This window comes from Aythya marila (assembly GCF_965140915.1).
Source record: "Aythya marila genome assembly, chromosome: 3".
In the NCBI taxonomy this organism is placed as follows: domain Eukaryota; kingdom Metazoa; phylum Chordata; class Aves; order Anseriformes; family Anatidae; genus Aythya; species Aythya marila.
The window spans coordinates 70018780-70037252 of record NC_139044.1 but is presented as its reverse complement, the minus strand read 5'-3'; the positions used below and the strand labels follow the sequence as shown (position 1 = coordinate 70037252).

The 18473-nt window shown below is 37.1% G+C and overlaps 1 protein-coding gene across 3 annotated transcripts in view; it reads left to right on the top strand.

Moving 5' to 3' along the window:
* ATG5 (autophagy related 5) overlaps window positions 1-18473 on the top strand; it is a 79489-nt gene that overhangs the window by 12465 nt on the left and 48551 nt on the right. For all 3 annotated transcript variants that reach the window (XM_082758200.1, XM_082758201.1, XM_082758202.1), the window contains exon 5: window positions 6080-6242. In XM_082758200.1, coding sequence (XP_082614326.1) covers window positions 6080-6242 — 163 coding nt within the window. The remainder of the gene's footprint in view (window positions 1-6079; window positions 6243-18473) is intronic.

Genomic DNA, 18473 nt, shown 5'->3' with positions numbered 1-18473 from the left:
AATTATTCTTATTTTACAAGGAAGTAGAAGGTAGGACTTTTTGAAGAGGAGAGTGATCATTCTTTAAGAATCATCTAAAATTTTTTTGTAAATCTCCACCTATTTTCCCTGAGACTGTATGTGCTTTCAAATTACCTTCTTTTGAAAATGATTCTATTATGATCTGAAAATCCAAAATAGTTTTTCAAGATAAGTTATGAGATTGTCGGTGCAGTTGAGTTGATAAAAGGGAAGAACTTGCCATAATGTTTTTAATTCAATCATCTCAAGTTGACTCAAGATTCAGGAGATTGAGAAGTGCTCATCCCTTTAGGCACATTAGCATAGATATGAGATACTGCAGAAATCCTTGAAGTCAGTGAGTGCTATCGCTCTTTGAAGTTGTACTTCATGTGTGTCCCCTTTAGAGAACTGAGTGAAATTTTTGGTCGTGTGACAGTTTAGTCACAGGGGAGACATTGCTTTGATTACACATTGTAAAACCATTAGGTATGACTTAATAGCACTACTGATCTTTGCTCAGAAGAGTACTTGTGCAGGGTTAGATCTGGTGCGGTATTCTTTCTCTGACATGCATTGAGAAGGTGATGTCAGGTATGTTTTGAAGTCAAAACCACAAGCAGAAATCACAGTATCTAACTGTGAAACATTATTCTTTTTGTTGTACTATAGAGAAAAAGCAATAGGAAAACTGATCCAAAAGAAAACACTAGGTTAACAAGCTTTACTCTGTGTGATTTGAGATGAAATGAAAAGCATACTGGGAAGCAGTTAACGCTGAATGTTCTTGTTCAAACTATTCCTCTATTGAAGGTGTTTCAGGAAAGATCTTGCAAGCAGGAGTAGTCTGATTCTTTTTGGAAGTATGTGTTCTTGTAATATATACTTCCATGTGTTGAAACTTAAAAGTGAGTGAGTTAATGAATCTGAAGACGGGGATGTTTTTGGAACCATTATAATTACTAGACTTCTGATATATGCCAAAGAGGTGAGATGAAGAAACTTCCAAACTGTTTTGAAGAAACTGCAGGGTGGCTAGTTTCACAGATTGTGATTTGGTTGTTGCACGTTCTGGGAGCTCTGGAAGATTAACTGCGACAAGGAGAAGATGTTGCCATCCCAAAGCAGAGCTGTCTTGAGAAATAACTTGCACCACCACAGTGATTTTCAGTTTCATGTAGTAATGTAAACTGACCTTAAATGTCCCTATATTTCTGTTTGCCAAGACATCAGCTAATTTAAGTTTGTCTCAAAGGTGTATGTTAAAGATCAACAGAAATAGTTTACCTCTAAGGAAGTGTTATTTTAAAAACTGATGTAATTTAGTTTTTAAAAACATGTAACACCTTGGACTAAGCACCTGCTTAATCTCTCTTCCTGTTTTTGATGTAATTTGAAAGTTTATTTAAATTAACCCACCTTAATGCTTAAAATGAAAGCATAACTGAAATGTATCAAAGTATATCAAAATGTTGAAGACATTTTCATGTGTTATAATTCCTTACAGTTTAAATAGTTTAGGCATGGGATTGCTATCTAGATTATCTTTTCATTTGTGTAGTTACTCTTTGAAGAGCCACATATTTTATTTAACTTTAATAAATAGTATTAGTTTTTTTGTAGGCTTTAATTTTTGCTGTCATTGCTTTCTCCTTTCTTTTATAAAAGTATACAGTCAAGAACAGAGAGCTCAAAAACTTTAGTAAAGAGTTTTTTAACTTTTTGCTTTCCTATCAACTTCATTTGTTTAAAGTTAAAGACATGACAAGAAAAGATGACACTTTTTTTTGTTCAGCAGAGTTTTGAAAGTTGGCAAATCTATGACTTTCCTCCTGTGTTTGATATGCAGTCCAAATAAAGAACGCAATTATTGTTTGTATTTAGGAAGCAATTTATTCATACCTACTCTGGTATGCAATCAAACATTCATTTGTACAAAACAGCATTCATTTATATCTCTAGTATGAAGTTGAAATGTAGTTGCCTTAAATAGTCATAGATGAATGAACTTGATCAGAGTGCTAAGGTTCATGAGAATCGTGAGAAGACGTAGCCTGGGAAGTTGCTTTTGTTACCCAGGTGTGGCTTTATGGGAAAGAGGGAAACTTTATCCCTTCCTGTTAAATTCATCTCATGGAACCCCGCAGCATGCTTAGCACTGTTCCTGTTCTCAGCAGGCTACCCAGCTCTCCAGATTTTGGGCAATTGGCAGGAGGTGATGAACTGCCCTGGAAATGCTAGTGCTACAGGAGGAGGGAAATCAGATATGCCAGGTGAAAGGCTAACATTTTTCCTCTGCTGAAACCCTTACCTGCTGACCCCCGCTTCTCTATGCGTGACCTGATGCAGAGGACAAGAAACTCCCATCTGGTTTTGTACATCAGCTGTCTTCCTTTCTTGGTTTTCTTAGTTCACAGTAGGGTCAGGTGGAGTGAAAAGGAAGTAAGTGCTTTTCCATGCATTACATAAATTGTAGAGTATACATTGTTTTTTGTTTTTTTTAAAGAAAAGAATACTGAAGGGTAACTAAACACAAACACACGGATGCTTCCCCTGCTGCTGGATATGTTTCTTATGGTCTTTAATACCATGTTATTGGTGTAACTTTCTGTAAAGTGACCCTAATGCTTACTGTCACAGTATAAACAGGTGTTTTGTGAACTAGAACTGATACGTAAGTTTGGGTGGAATGGAGTTATGAAACCAGACTGTTGAAATTACCTGCTATGTTTTTGGAACAGTTTTACGTGAGAAGTTACATAGTGCTCCCGTCTGTACAGATGATACTTTCTTCTTTATGACTAAATTTATGCTGTAAATGTCTGCTGATACGTGAAGCAAAACCACTTCAGCTTTCTAAGAAAATCCCAGTCAACCCTTAGTAACTTTTCTTTTAAAGATATTGACCATGGAGGGAGTAGGACATCAGTAATGAGAATACTTGAATTAAAGCTGCCTATGGGGTCTGTTAAAACTTTTTGCAGATCTCATAGATCTCATCCTTGTATAGCCAGAGGTGGCTACCACCTTGCTTACAGTTGTCTCTTTCTTCAGGGAGCTGAGTCAAGTTGTTGACATTTCACTTCTATTTCCCAAATAGGCAAGTAGAATTAAAAAAAAAAAAAAAAAAAGTGTTACATATTTAAATGTTTTTGTTTTTTTTTCCTGTGTCCTACTTCATATCAGTGGGGGTGCCATATTTTTTGTTGGTAGTCTCATATGGGTGAAATTGTTTGCTATGTCCCTAAATAGATGTAGCAGTGTTTTCTGAGTTGCATTTTTTACGCTCAATTTTTTCAGCTTCTACTCATAAAACTGAATAGAAATGTGCCAGTATTTTTCCTCTACAGGAAAGAGACAGCACTGAGATCATAAGAATGCTTTCCAGTCTTCTAGTGGGTTATCCTTTAGAAGCTGGGAAAAGGAATCATCCTATACCTTTGTACTACTTTCCTCTAGCTTAGCTAGTTGTGATAAATTTCAGGTATCTCCTTGCTGTTCTGCGGACCACACTGTGTCTGTTCTCTGGAACACATCCCCAAGGAGTGACATTCTCTGTCATTTGAAATTTGTTGGAGGAAAGTCAGCATGTTGATAGAAAAACTCGTATATTTAAAAAAATAAACCTGCAGTTCAACACTTAGACACATGTAACAAAGTAGTTCTTGTATTTGTTGTTTTCTCAAAGTTAGCTGAACTTTAAGCTTTAAACTGAAAGGCAGTTTCTAGGTTCCTGTATTACTGGGCTTTAGGTACATTCATTGTTTTATCTTTTTTGAGGGATGCCAGTGTCTTGCTTTAAATTTTACCACGTAAAGAATTTTTTTGATCTTAAAGTGTACTATTTCTGATTCTTTTTTTTTTTTTTTTTTCTGGATTTGTTACCAGAATTTACTTTATTTGAGCAAGTTAGTTAAACTTCTAAAAGTATTTTACAGGCTTTTACAGATGTCAGCTGGCAACTAACAGACCCAGTAATGTGTTCCATTCATCTTGGAACCCAATATACTCAGCTTTGTAGGAGAGAAAGGGAGTGAGCTGTGCTTGGAAAGAGCTTTCCTTTCTTTTCTGTCCTCTTTAATGTCTTTGTGTGTCATCCTCATATAAGAAACAAGCTTTATCTACATCCTTAGATTTCTAGTCAACTGTGTCCATTAGTCTTAGGTAACAACAGCACTCGTTTTGCAAGTCAGGCACCAGCCTGTGTATACTTCCAAGGAAGAAGGTATTGGCAATCTTCTCTTCCCATTACATTCCTGTTTTTGCAAGATAATTCATCCTTTTGATTCCAGAGTCTGGGTTGGTTAACACAGAGAGGAGCCACTGTATGAAATGTTTAGCCAAGAGAAGACTTGGGTGGGAGGGAATCTTATCAGTGCTTGTAAATGCAAAGAGGATGGAGCCGTGTTCTTGTCAGTGGTGCCCAGTGCCAGGGCAAGAAGCAAAGGGCACAAACTGGAACCCAAGGGGTTCGCTCTGAACATCAGGAAACAATTCTTTGTTGTGAAGGGTGACAGCACTGGAGCAGGTTGCCCAGAGAGGTTGTGGAGAGCTACAGAACTGGTCTTGGGCAAGCAGCTCTGGGTGTCCCTGCTTGAGGAGGGGGTTGGACCAGATGGCCTCCGGAGATCCCTTCCAATCTTATGATTATGTGAATGATCTTGTGATTATGAAATGCCATTCTTTAATTCCTAACTCTATTCAATAACCTAATGAAGGGGCAACTATTGTTCTTGTCCTTCAGAATTCCCTTCAAGTAAGGCCATTCCCAACGCTTTCATATTGCCAGCTGTTACTAGTTCTTAGATATTTTGAGTTCCCACAGTCTGAAGCAGTTTGTGTGTTTTTTTTTTCCTGATTTGTGTGGAGGAGGGAAGGTATGGGTTTCTCCAGCAATATATCTCTCGTATTGCGACTTGTTAACTGTGTTGTAAAAGCCTTTGAAAAATGCCCCATTACATGTATTTCCAAAAAGGTTTTGATAGGCCTCAGAAAAAACTTTTCAAAATAGCCAATTTGTACTGGGTTAGGAGAAAAGGTTCTCTTGTGCAATAACAGATGAGAAATAAAGTATAAAAGTATGTGGCAAGCCCATGTTACAAAGGGGAGTACTAATGATGCCACTCTGATTTGATTTGGGGGGTTGAGCTGTTCAGCACAGTCATAAGCAGCTATGAAAAGGGGATGAATAAGGAAGGGATGAAACAAGACGGGTTTTTAGACACTTGAGAACTAAGGACGATGAATTTGTGTTACTGAATGCTTGTATTATAGGATGGCAATTGATACTGTCAATAAAAGAAAAATTAGGGAAAGAACAACCCTACTGTATATCTACACCAAGATATTAGTCAATATCCAAAGGGACCTGAACAAGATGTAGTACTATAGTTTCTTAATAATTGAATTAGGAAAGGTAGTTAACATTTACTGAGGGGAAAAAAAAAGCTGCCTTAGGAACACTAATTCAACATCTGCGATGTTGACTGTAGTGCACCAATTGTAACTAAATAAAATGGATATGGAGTCACATCACATGATGTAGCAATAGACATGTATTGGGTAAAACTGGAATTGACAAGGATTTCCAGCATTTTTGAAGAAAAATATTTGTAAATGGCCTATATGCTATAATTCTTGTATGTGGATGATAATCGGAGGAAACGTTTTTTGAAGACCTGCATAAAAAATGTGTTAAACTTTCAGTGACAGTTTATAGGAATTGCTAGAGAGTAGAACGTGCACTTGAAAGCACGTTAAAACGCTTCATTTCCTGAATTTGAGAGGTAAGGGCCTGAATATACCCACTGATGTATTTAAACGTATTCATCGAATTGAGGTTGAGTGATTTAGAGTGATTTCTGGTTTTACAGAAAATTGTTCAACTTTGTTTTTTTTGGAACATTTTTCACTGCAAAACATTTCTTTTCATCCATGAGAGAATGGATGTTATCTTTAATAAGTAGAAGATCCCAGTGTGCTTCTGTTGTATAAATATAAACCAGATTAAAATAATCTTTTATTCCTCATCTTCTAAGGTCCATGATATATTTATTTCTCTTGATCTTTCTCTTTGTAGAATTTTCCAGAAAAGGATCTTCTACACTGCCATTCTAAGGATGTGATTGAAGCCCATTTTATGGCTTGCATAAAAGAAGCAGATGCTTTAAAGCACAAAAGTCAAGTCATCAATGAGATGCAAAAAAAGGATCATAAGCAACTGTGGATGGGGTTACAGAATGGTAATACACTGCATCAAATAGTAATTATATTTAGGACTAGCATGCTAATAATTTTTGTCATGATACCGGTTTAAGTAATGTCATGGTAAAGAGCTCTTTTATTGAAAACTAAAAAAAAAATAAATCAGTAATGTGATAATCCAAATGTAGCTTGAGATATTCAGTTTTCTTGAATTAGGTCGTGACTCTGTTGTAACAAAACAAAAGAAGCAACGAAACAAAGTGTTTTCTGCACTTCCATGCAACTAGTAGTCTCTATGTGGTAGACACCTGAGGTGTAAGTGGTGTTCACTTTGAACTATCTTAGCCCCTAAAATAAAAAAGGGTTGTCTCCTCTATGTTTAAAGGTTGTCACCGGTAGGCAATGCCCACACTTTCAAAATTTGCCTAGTAGATTAATAACTTTACTCCCTCCACCCACGCCAAATTTAATTTTTTATTCCTGATATTACTGTTGCTTTTGCAAAGATCTTGCATAGATCAGAATTGAATTGGAAAAAATCAGCGATATAATTCAGAACAGCATGTTAAAATGTTCTTCCATTGAACAGAGGGCACCGTAATGCAAAACATAACCTTTTTTTGTTTTCCCTGTCTGTTTGTACTTGTCATAGTTCTTAGCGGCATGTAAGTTGAAAAGCTATGTAAATATTTCAGAAACTGCTAGCTGGAAGGGGTGGTAACATATGAAAATGTGGTTTCCTGATCTCCTGAGTTGTTGTATTATTACTGGTAGTTTTATCTTATGGAAGCTATACGCATGTTTAACTGTGTTGAGATACAAAACGGTTAAAATTAAACTCTTCCCATGTGTTTATAAGGAAAATTAAACAGAACAGGAGAAGCTCTGAATGCAAGAAGACTTGAGGCATGAGATGTCACATGAGTTTGGGTTTAGTGTGCTTATTTAATGAATATGTGGGTTTTCTGTTTATTTTTTGTTGTTAAGCAGTACTGCCTTTAATGGTAATGAATTATTACTCCTGTAATAATTTTGAAGTCTGAGTGTTTATTAGAAACTCTGGTTTCTAATTGACGTAATTGGGGGAGAATTATAAATTGAGGGTTTATCTTTATTTGATATTTGACTGGTAAGATCTGGAGGGGGGATGCAGTGATTATGTACAAAATTTACTGGATGCAAATTTGTGTTTTTTCTGCTTCAATTCAAAATACTTACTTTGACTGCTTGAGGGATTGTTTTGTATGGATTATTAGTCAGCAAACTGACAATATATCCACTCCTGTGAATTAACAGTAAATAAAGGAGTTCTGGTCTGCCAGGAGCCAGAATCCTTGTAAATGGAGATGTTTCCCTAAAACTTACATTGTTACAAATCAATTGAAACTGTGTTTTCAGTAATTTTGAAAGAAAACACCGTTCTGTAATAGTGTTAGTCCTGTAAGCAGTTTAGTTTGAGAGAAGCAAATTGCTGTGTCAGCATCATTTTGTTTTCTATATCACGAATAATTAGCTTTATTGGGAAACGAAGCCCTGCCCCTTAGTCCTGATATTCCTGTTTCCAGGAGTGCACTGCATGTGCTCTATTTATTAATGTTTTTGACAATTAAAGCTGCAAGACCTCTAATGTGTGAGTGAATTATGTTGGCGGCAAAACCAGATGACTACACAAAGAAATGGTATGAGTTAAGGTTTTTTTTTTCTTACGCAGAAGTTATAGAACCTCTAATGCATACCCTCAATATATTAGGTAAGAGAACAGGTCTGTAACGTGTTCTTTCTGTACTCATCTTAGGCTCTATCTTTTAGCTGATTGTTTGTCTTCGGTTCTAGGCAAACAGAATTTTTGGTTACCAACAGAGGCTGCCTGACATGGCTGAGTTCAGGAAGGTTTCACTGTATTTAATGAGAAATCGCACCTGTGGAATCTGACACCTAAATGTGAAGTTTAAACAATCTTTTGAATACTTTCAAATGCTAATTTTAATTTCTCAGCTCTTCATAAAAGAGAAACAAGAAAAGCTTGTGAAACCAAGAAAATTCTTTTTAAGCACGTTGTATCTTTCAGTATGTTTTTATAGGCTTTCGTTTGAGATGTAATAATTTTAAAGCTCTTTGTGAAACAAGAATGAATGACCACAAAAAAGAAAAGAAAGTAGCATTTGCGATAACTGCTTTGTAAGTAACGATACATCTGCAGGCTTTTTTTTTTTTCCTGTCAAACTTCAAACAATTTTCTTCAGTTCTCAAATAAAGGAAGTGTTTTTTCAGTTTAATGAATTATGGTAATACTTATGGGGTTGGAACTGGCTGATCCTTAAAGTCCCTTCCAATTCAAACCATTCTTCGTGTTAGTTCAGTATTAAACTCGTTTTGGGGGAAAAATACATTTTTGCTTGTTTGGAGAAATGTAACTACTAATTGCAAGTATAATTTGATAGAAATACCTCTGAGGAGAAGGAAGTACTTGAGCAGGTAGCGTGAAAAGCTTTTCAGTTGCCTATAGATGCCTTATAGGGGAAGGGCTGTGATAGTGAATTTGAGGAAAAATCTTGTGCTGGTAACAGCTGATATGTATTCATAAAACCCCTTATATCCCTCCTCTCACTGTTTCTGGTTTTGTATTGATCTGCTGTGAAATCAGGCATATAAACATACTTTTCTGCCTGTTGGTTGTGCTGTGGTTTTGCTTGTTCCTCAAACTACAGTTCACAGAATCACAGAATGGTTGGGGCTGGAAGGGACCTTAAAGACCATCTAGTTCCAACCCCCATGCCATGGGCAGGGACACCTCCCACTAGACTAGGTTGCTCTAGCGTTGTTAGTTGATTTCTGTCCATAAAATACCTATTTCATAGCCAGAGCACTTCTTTGGGATGGGTACATCTGTGCTCTCCTAATTTTCATCAGCATTGTGGATGCCTGAATGTGGTAGGGAAGCAATAAAGCAGGGTATGGAGCTATACTGTCCTCTGCTCCTTTGTAAGAATTGTTAAAATTCTTTGGTCTGATGAACTGATGGAAAATGTTACTACTGTTCTTGCTATAATAGTGTTATGGCTGTTTCTATCGTGGATAAAGAGGATTTTCAAGTGGGTGGTTTTTTCTTCTTGCCTTTTGTGGTGGAAGAATAAAGGCTCTCTGCTTTGAAACATTAAGACTAGGCCTAGTGATGACTCAGGATCAAACATGAAATTTCCTCTTGTTTTAGAGGGAGAGCTGTATTTTTTGCATGGTTCAAAGAATTAATGTCTATAACTTCAGCATATAATAGTTCTGATAAAGGAAGGTTTTTAGGTTCAGCACAGCTGCTTTTCATCAGATGTGGAGAGACAAGCAACTATACCCTGAAGTTTTCACAGGCGTCCTTTATATCTGGTGAAGACTAGATTTGGTATTTCAGATACATGAGTGGAGGAAATAAACAGTAAAAACTCATGACCACTTTTAAGGCTTCTTTATGTATTATAAAATATAATGAAGTCATTACTTTACTGCAAATATTATGGAAAAAGAATGTAATGCTTACTCATACTGTAGGCTTACCAAAATTTAAATGGCCATATTGAACTGTTCTTATTAAAGGAGAAAAATCCTATAAACATTCAGAATATGCAATATTTAGTCTTTTAATTTGGGATCTTTTTCTCACCTTAGTGACAGGATGAGGCCTGTGTTTTCTTTCATTTCTTTCTCAATCTCATATTTAAGTCCTGTACTTTTTAGGTGTAGAAATCATGTTTTTCTGGGTTATCACATTCCTGTTTAGAAATGTTTGCGCTCCCAAGGAGTGATACTGTCATACATTATCAATATTTTTATTTTATTTTATTTTTTTTTTTTTTTTTGGTGCTGCATGACCCAGTCAGGTTTGATATGCATGTTTGTCCTCTTTGTAGGGAACTGGTGGTACCGATGCTGTTCTTTACCTCAATACAAGATACACATGCATTGGTAACAGAACAAATTTGTCATCCTAACTGGTCATTTGAAACTTAAATTAAACAATATGTACTTAGAAAATCTTCAGGAATTTAACAAGAGAATGAATGAACAAGCCACCAGTTTTTAAATCACAAAGCCATCTTTTTTTCTTCTTCCCTTTATCTCTACCAGAACAGGAATATCTGTCCTTATTATGTTTGCAGAGATTTGTCTAACTGAAGAAAGATGAAATAATTCTGTTGAGCTTTTAAAATGTGAGCGTTGGTTAAGAGGATTTTTGAAAAAGTTATTACCTTCCTGAGCTGGTCATTAACATTTTCTTGGTCTGCATCTTTTTTTTTCTTCTTAGAATTATTGTCAATACCTACTTATTTTGGAGTTAAGGGAGCGTGACATACCTGAAATGGTGAAGGTGTTCATGTTATGCAAGCTGGTGAGAACTGGATAAATGTGTTCAGAGAGCTCTGTGAAAAATCTGCCCAAGTCTGTTTTGGTGCTCAGCAGGGCTAATAAACCTGGCTGGGTTCAGTCAGGCTGGACTGGCAGAATGAATCCCAGGCTTTCCCTGGAATTTCTGGGAGGAGGTGATGTGTTTTGCTTGTTCTGATAGTGGCTTGTGACAGTCTTCAGCATTAGTTCTGTAGTGTTTACTGGTTTGTTACCCTTTCAGCAGAAATGACTAACCCAACGATGTACCCAGATAAGGGTGCCATACTCTGATTCTAACACACCCAAAATACCCAAAAACACCCATGAAAATGCTGTTTTACTTAGATGTCAGTAATGTAGAACTTTTTTTTTAACGCCTCCTGCTTTCTTCGTAGCACCCCCCCCTTCAAAGGATGCCATTTCCTGAGGTATGCTGAAGGATGCACAAGGTATATCTAAATGTCTGAGTAGACCGTCTCTAAAAAGCAGACTTCATTTCGGGAAAGAATTGTCTTTAGTTGTTGAGGGTTTTTTGCTTTACAGTGTGAAATCATTCGGAGTTACTTTCTGCTGGTAAACTCATGGGTTTTTGTGACAGACACCTTAATATAAGGTTCCCTAACAAGAAAAGCTGTATTTCAGGGAAAAAAAAAATAATGTGGGGGGAAACAAAGCAGTTTAGAGAGCTATACAGAGATTATGGCATTCCATTTTCTTATATATAATACCTTCTTTGCTCTTGAGTATCCTGTGTAAAGTATTCAGGCTGTCTGGATTTGGAGCAGAGGGCTGAAGATACGTAAAATTGTCAGGAGTGATTTTCCCTTTGACTAACTCAGGGAAGTCTGTAATAAGCCCTTCTGCTCTGTTTTTGCACAGTCTGTGAGATGTGTTTCAGAAATGGGTAAGATTTTTTGTTTAATAATGATCAGTGCTTTCTTTTTAATTTAAGTCACAATACCTACTGAGATCTCCTGCTTTTAGGCTGCACGGAAGGCTTAATTTAAGTAGGAAGCGTGCTTTTTCACATCTGAATAATGGAAAGAAAGTAGTCCCTCTTGTTTTTCTTCCCCTGAACTTTTTCCAGATAAATTGATGACCTAGAAATGAGGGGAGGTAGTGTTGAGGAAATAGTGCACTTAAAGTGAAACTTCTTTTTAGGGAGGATGTTTAATAAGTGAAAAGAATGGTGGCAAGGTGTGGTTCCTTTGTGGAAAATAAAAGGGGGAGGAAATGCCTTTTGGGGTCTGATAGATAACCTGAAGTATGAAATGCTGCTTTGTCATACAGCTTTCAAAAATAATAAAAAAAACTGCAAAACTTATGTGATGTGCTTTGAGTCTTTAACTTTAGAACACTGCTTTGAAAACTCATGCAAAAATACAGCATAAGAGTATATGCATTAAATACATTGATATCAGATCTAAATCTCCAACCTAACTGTGTAATATTAGGATGGAGATCCCCCCCCCCCTTTTTTTTCTTGGATTTAATCCATATCTCGGTTTATAATGTGGCTTATAAATTTGCTGTTTTTGTAACTAGAATTTACAGCTACCAGTAAATGGGGAAGTTTCTCCTGATTGTTCTGTGCTTGTAAACACTGGTGCTGTAGTGCATGCAGGCAAGGTGGGGTGAATTAGTCTGAATGTACAGACCTAAGTAGTCAACCCTGCATCTCATACTCCACTGTATTTTACTATTACTGCTGTTTACTTTCAAATTTTACAATCTTTACTACTTTCCTGTGGAGTTATATAGTAAAGTGCCAACTGAATGAGAATTCGGAGGATGCGTAAGATTTCTGGGCAACTCATGCTATGGAGAAACTTTTTCGAGTCATGACTGTTGTGCAGTTGTACAGCAAAATTGTGACTACTTTAGATGTGTAAGTTCATGTTCAGTGTTGTTACTTCTCTGATGTGAAGAATATTTTCACATTTCTGTAGCTAGCTTTTGTCACGTTAAGCAGAGCAGTCACCTACTTCCTCTCTCTCTGTATCTGATAGTTACTCTTGTCTGAAGACAGCCTGAAAGGGCACACAAGCTTGTTTGCCCTCTTCAGTGGTGAATTTATATTATATGTCATGATCTGTCAAAATATGCAAGTAACCTGAAAGTCTAAAGTCGAGTGTATTTTTTTTTTAACTGGATGGTGGCAATGTGTAAAACTGAAAACAAGGAAAACATCTTAAGTTTTAGTGATGCTATATCACTACTCCAAATTGTGTTCTCGAAAGGCTGGCACTGAACTGTGGTTGTCAACAGAAGCCTGATGTGTTAGCTGTGTCTCCCTGAAGTCCTTGACGGTCTCGATTATCTGTTTTTATTGTATGAGTAAAAACAATGAGTTTATTAGATGGCCAAAAGTCATTTAGCGTGAGGTCTTTAAATATCTGAGAAATGAAAGTAACGAGCTGTACGTAATGTTTTTAGATAGTGCAGATGGTTTTGGAGCATTTAAAATATCAACAAAGCTGCTTCATAGTTGAGGCATACTTCACAAAACCTTTTATAAAATTGGTTAAAATTGCTCATCAGATATCAGAATTACATATGTATGTGGAGCCTAGGCCTTTCTGGAAACCATACAGAAATTAAATGAATACTACATTTAGAAAGGACTCCTTTCTAGCTTTAGCAGTTAAACATAGTGTTTGTAAGAGCACAAGTCAATAGAAAATACACTTAGTCTGTAGCATGCTGTTGCAGAAATGAAGATTAAACAGTGAGCTGCTTTAGCCATCATCCTCCTGCAGAATATAGACAGAAGGTGAAGTAATTATTCCCTTTGGCTCAGCACTAGCAAAAATGCAGTGGGAATGCTGTGTCCACCGTGCAACCCATGGAGAAAAGAGATGCTGGCAGACAGAAGAGAGTCCAGAGATGCTGCTAAGGTGACTAGGGGCTGGAGCGTATTATATTAAAAGAGACCGTGTTGTTTAGCCTGAAGAGGGGGCTGAAGATGGATCTAATAGCAGCTTTCCAGTACCTAAAGGAAGGTATTTTAGAGAAGATGGAGTCTGACTCCTCTTAGACGTGCCTCCATTGGCAGTGGAGTTGGGCAAGTAGAAGAGATGGTTTTGAGTTGCCACAGGAAGAGTTCTGATGGGATGTAAGTGGGGGGAGTGAAAGCGGTAAAAATGTGAACCCATTGCCCAGAGAGCAATCTGACCTTGGAGACAGTCAAAACTTGACTGTATAAGGCCTTGAGCAAACTCAGCTTTGTTTAGGCAGCTTTATTTTAGACAGGAGCTTCTATTCCAAAGCTCAGTCTCCAAAGGCACTTCCAATCTAATTATTCCTATGATTCTGGTGCATCAGTTGGAATCTTTGTTACTGTTATGGTTGGTTCTGCCCAAGTGCATCTAGCTGCACATCATTTCTGTGGTTCATATGGTTATTCGACAGTGGTGAACCACTGAGAATAGAAAAGTGTTGGGTTTTTTTTTGGACTCCAGGATTGGACACTTTTATGCAAGCTGCAAATTGGTATTGTTTGCATGGAATTAGAGCTACAGCTCCATTCTGAGCATTTTTTAAATTGTACAACTAGATGGCTTTAATAAGCAGCCCTGAATAGTACAGAAAAAAATCATGCATATATGCTAACCTGAGGACTGCACCTACCTGTTCAATTTTTTGATTTTTAAAAAACAACGTTGGAAGAAAAAAGCCCAGAATTACTATTTCCTTTCTGAATTTAAAGAATGATCTTTCCTTCATTTCTGCATTTAATTCTTTTTGGTATTTAAATAAACCTCCACGGCCTTTTTGAAAAATATCCAGTTCTGGAGTCAGTATCCTGATAACAGTTGCATCAATATTGAATACATACACAAATTAATTCCTAATTATTAATATTTTTTCTTCTGATAAGTTTAAAAGGTTTTTTGTTCTTTTGACTGGCCATATACTACGACCACTGATTTACTGGAAGTTACTCTAGATATAATTTGTTGTTCTGTGATAATTACCCACATTTAAGTTGTCGTTTGAAGCATGGCAGCAGTTGAGTTTCAAGGAATGACTGTAAGACACTAACATGAATGAAGACTTTTTTTCCTGATTGTCTGAAGAACATTGCACCCACGTCTCAGCCTGAGAAAGAAGCTCATCCTTGGAAATTTCAGTCTGTATTATTCCTTACTTAAAGTTGCTTAATATTATTAGATCTAACAGCTACTGTCTGTTAACAACAACAAAGGTATTTTAAGCTATGACTGGAGTTACAGACAGCTTTTTAATGCAACTGTTACATATTTAGATTAATTTCAATGACTTTTAAAGCATCTCCCATTTTGCTTAATGAAGGAAACTGCAGGTCTCAAAGTATTTTCCTGTAACTGTCTTAAACTATTTTAAAGAGAACTTTTAAAGGCATGAACAATTTCAGTGATAGATTTCTGAACACTAAATGTATATGTAGCTTGCTCTATTTGTAAGTTTTTGAGTTCTCTTTAATTTGTTGCTAAGTGGGCTTGTGTACTGAGACTGTTGTTATGGATAACATTGTTCTTTCAGTTTTGTCACCTTTTATTTCTATATATGTAAATACATATTTTCAAAGCTTTTTATAGATTCTGTACATCTCTTTAATACCGAAGACTAATATCTGGTGTTTAGACGTGCACTGACTGCTTTTCTAATAAATTAATATTTATAAATACCAGTGATAGTTGAGATTTTTCAACTGGATCTCTTTTCCATTATTTGGCTATTAACTTTCTGATCTTTCACAAAAAACTCCATGAGGAGTTTTTGTATATAACTTCAGGCAAAGGTGTATAAAGCTCTTGTTTAAGAAATATGATTAGAGTCATCTATCCAACTATCACTAATGCCATATTTCTATTCGGATCTGATTGCCTTTAAGTTAAATATTGTTTTTCAGATACGAACATCTGCCTTTTGCGAGTACTGTTTTTTTTGCTAATACAGAAACTCTGTAACACATTGGTCAAGCACTTTCTTGAAAACAGATCATGGAAAGCAAAAGTAATCAGACTTGACTATTATGGGAGTGTAGATATCACACAGACTGCACAACCTTTTCAGAAGGGAGGGAGATGAGTGTGCAAAGTGCTTTTGCTGATAGGTACGGAATTCTTCCTTGTTCACGGACTTGAAAAATCAGTTTGGTTTTGATTGTTAAACTTGCGGCCAGTAAGCCAGTAACTTTCTGTCTTCAAGTCTTTCTTATTGCTTTAGTAGTGTTAATAGCTTCCTTAAGTCTCTTTCCTATAAATAGGAGGTACTGACACGCACAAATGGGAGAATGAATCCTTTCTCTCATACTTTCAAGAGGATTTTGGAGGAGGTTTTTTTAACATTGTGGATTTTTTTGTTTTTAAGCTTTGAATCTTAAGTTTTCTGCTGAAGCATCTAATCTGGATTTTGAATCTTTAGAATTCCGGCATTCAGCTGATGCTAATAAAAGCTTTTGCCAGGTCCTGTGTGTCTGTATGTAAACTTGATAGCCTTTCCTTGATTTCTTTAAAACTTTGTGATCATTTCTTACACCCAACTCATTTTCCTGCATTAAAAATATTGCATATATAGAAGGTTGTTTGGAGGACAGCAGTAGAAGGCTATGAGGATAAATTATCTTGGATGTCTTCATGGAGAGATGTGTCTTAAGATGTCTGGCTCCATTGTATCTAGCTAATTTGCTAAGAGGTTTTTTCGTCATCCTGGATATCAGGTACATTGGCAAAGCATACTTCATTATAAAATGCAAGAAGTTCATCGTTCAACTGCTATAGACTTGTTGCTCTTACATTTAGAAACTATAGAAGCTATTAGAAATTTAAACATTTTGGTAAAATGAGCTTGTCTTGACCACGGTCCAAGTGTTCAGAGAAGAATATGATAATTGTAAATAGATAAATTGACTGCCTTAAATAAGATGATCAGCAGCTGGCTGGGGGAATAGAGGGAGGAGGAAGTGTTTGTGGATTCTGGCACTTAACTTTCTCTAACTTTATGTTAGAGAAAGTAGGTGAAATGTTACATAACTTTCTGAATTACATGCAGACTTGTAATGGTTGGAAGGGACCTCTGGAGATCACCTGGTCCAACCCCCCTGCCCAGCAGGGCACCTTAAGCATGTTGCGCAGGATGGCATCCAGGCAAGTTTTGAACATCTCCAGAGAAGGAGACTTCACAGCGTTCCTGGGCAGCCTGTGCCAGTGCTCTGTCACCCTCACAGCAAAGAGGTGTTTTCTTGTATTCAGCTGGAACTTCCTGGGTTTCAGTTTGTTGCATCTTGTTCTGTTGCTGGGCAGATCTGAAAAAGAGTCTGGCCTCATCCTCTTGACACCCTTCCTTCAGATACTTATACACGTTGATAAGATCCCCTCTTTCTTCTCTTCTCTGAGCTAAACGGGCCCAGCAGAGCTCTCAGCCTCTCCTTGTCTGTAGCTGCAGTGCTGTTACTTTTTTTCAAGCTTGAAATGAGAAAGGATAGAGAACATTTCTGGGATGATTATTTAAATAGTGATGGCTGATACTTACTGATTTTCTTAAAAATAAAAAAAACGAGAACTCCCATATTTACATACTGAACTTGAAGCACTATGACGCCTTTTAGGACCTTCTAACACCCCAATCTTCAGGTAGTTTATTGTATTTATGCATCACCATCTGCGTGGTTTCCTCTGAGGCAAAGAGGCTGGAATGAAGAAGAGAAGCAGGCTGTGTATGGCCTAAGGACAATTTTTTGTCCTTTAAAGATGCGCTTGTTTGCAATATATGCCCCAAGGGACAATATGTTTGAGTTCTTACCATAAGTCCATTGCTTGCTCAGAATTTCTTCTAATCTATAAGATGTGTTGATCATCCCTGTTGAATTTTGAAGATAAGCTGTTAAGCTGTTAATTCAGCTTTCCTAGTTACTGTAATGTGAGGGTTGAACAAGTAAATTAACGTCTATTTTTATCAAGGTAGGATCTGTACTGACATATGTAAGCCACTCTCTGAACACTGTCCCCAACTCTGAGGGAAGTGTGCTAGATCTTACCTTCCTCTTACAGAGCTCATGAGGAGGATGCAGTTTTTTTTGTGACAAACGCTTTAAGTAAACATCTGGCTGTGTCGGCTAGGGTTCCCAAATGCAGGTTTGTTTGGGTACAGCCAGCTCCAGGGCCGTTGTTGTCACTGCCCCTGGCTGAGATCTGCAGCTGGTGAGCCCGAGGGTAGCACCCATGTGCAGCGAGTGCCATGCAGTGCTCACTGTGGTTCAGGTAAATACTTGTCCAGAGAAGCTTGCTGCTAATCAGGAAAAAAGGGTGTGGAAATACTTTGAGATAAACGTCAGGAAATGCTGCTGCAGAATACCTGGCAGAAGTTTGTTTACAGTTCCTGTGAAATTCTGCTGTGTGTCATATTTGGTCAGGAAAAACATCGTCTTACGAGCTGCCCTAAGTGTTAACCGTGTCCTTTAGCACGCTGACAGGCATCTGTGCTCTATGCTCAAGTGAAGCAAATCTGATTCTTTTAATTTTTGGCATTTGCATTGTTATCTTTATTCAGCGAACAGATTTCTCAACTTGACCTTGCTTCACAGTGACTGAATTCTGTACCAGTTACACCGTCAGTCGCTCTGAGACTCACCTGAACGTTGCTCTGAGGAAAGAGAGTCAGAGTCTGTGCTCTTTCTGAAGAGCCATCCGCTGCAATTTGTCCTGAAGTTTTATTTATCGTAGCTCTTCGTATTCCTTTGTCATTTTTTCTATTGTTTTCTTGATTTGAATAATTCATTTACTTCTGTAATAGGATTTACTCCTTTGGGCCTAGGTTGTCCTTAATACATTTTAAGCACAATATTCCATTTAGTTCTTGTATTGCCTGAACAGGATGAAATTGTGTGCTGCCTTGGGCTGTTTTACCAAACC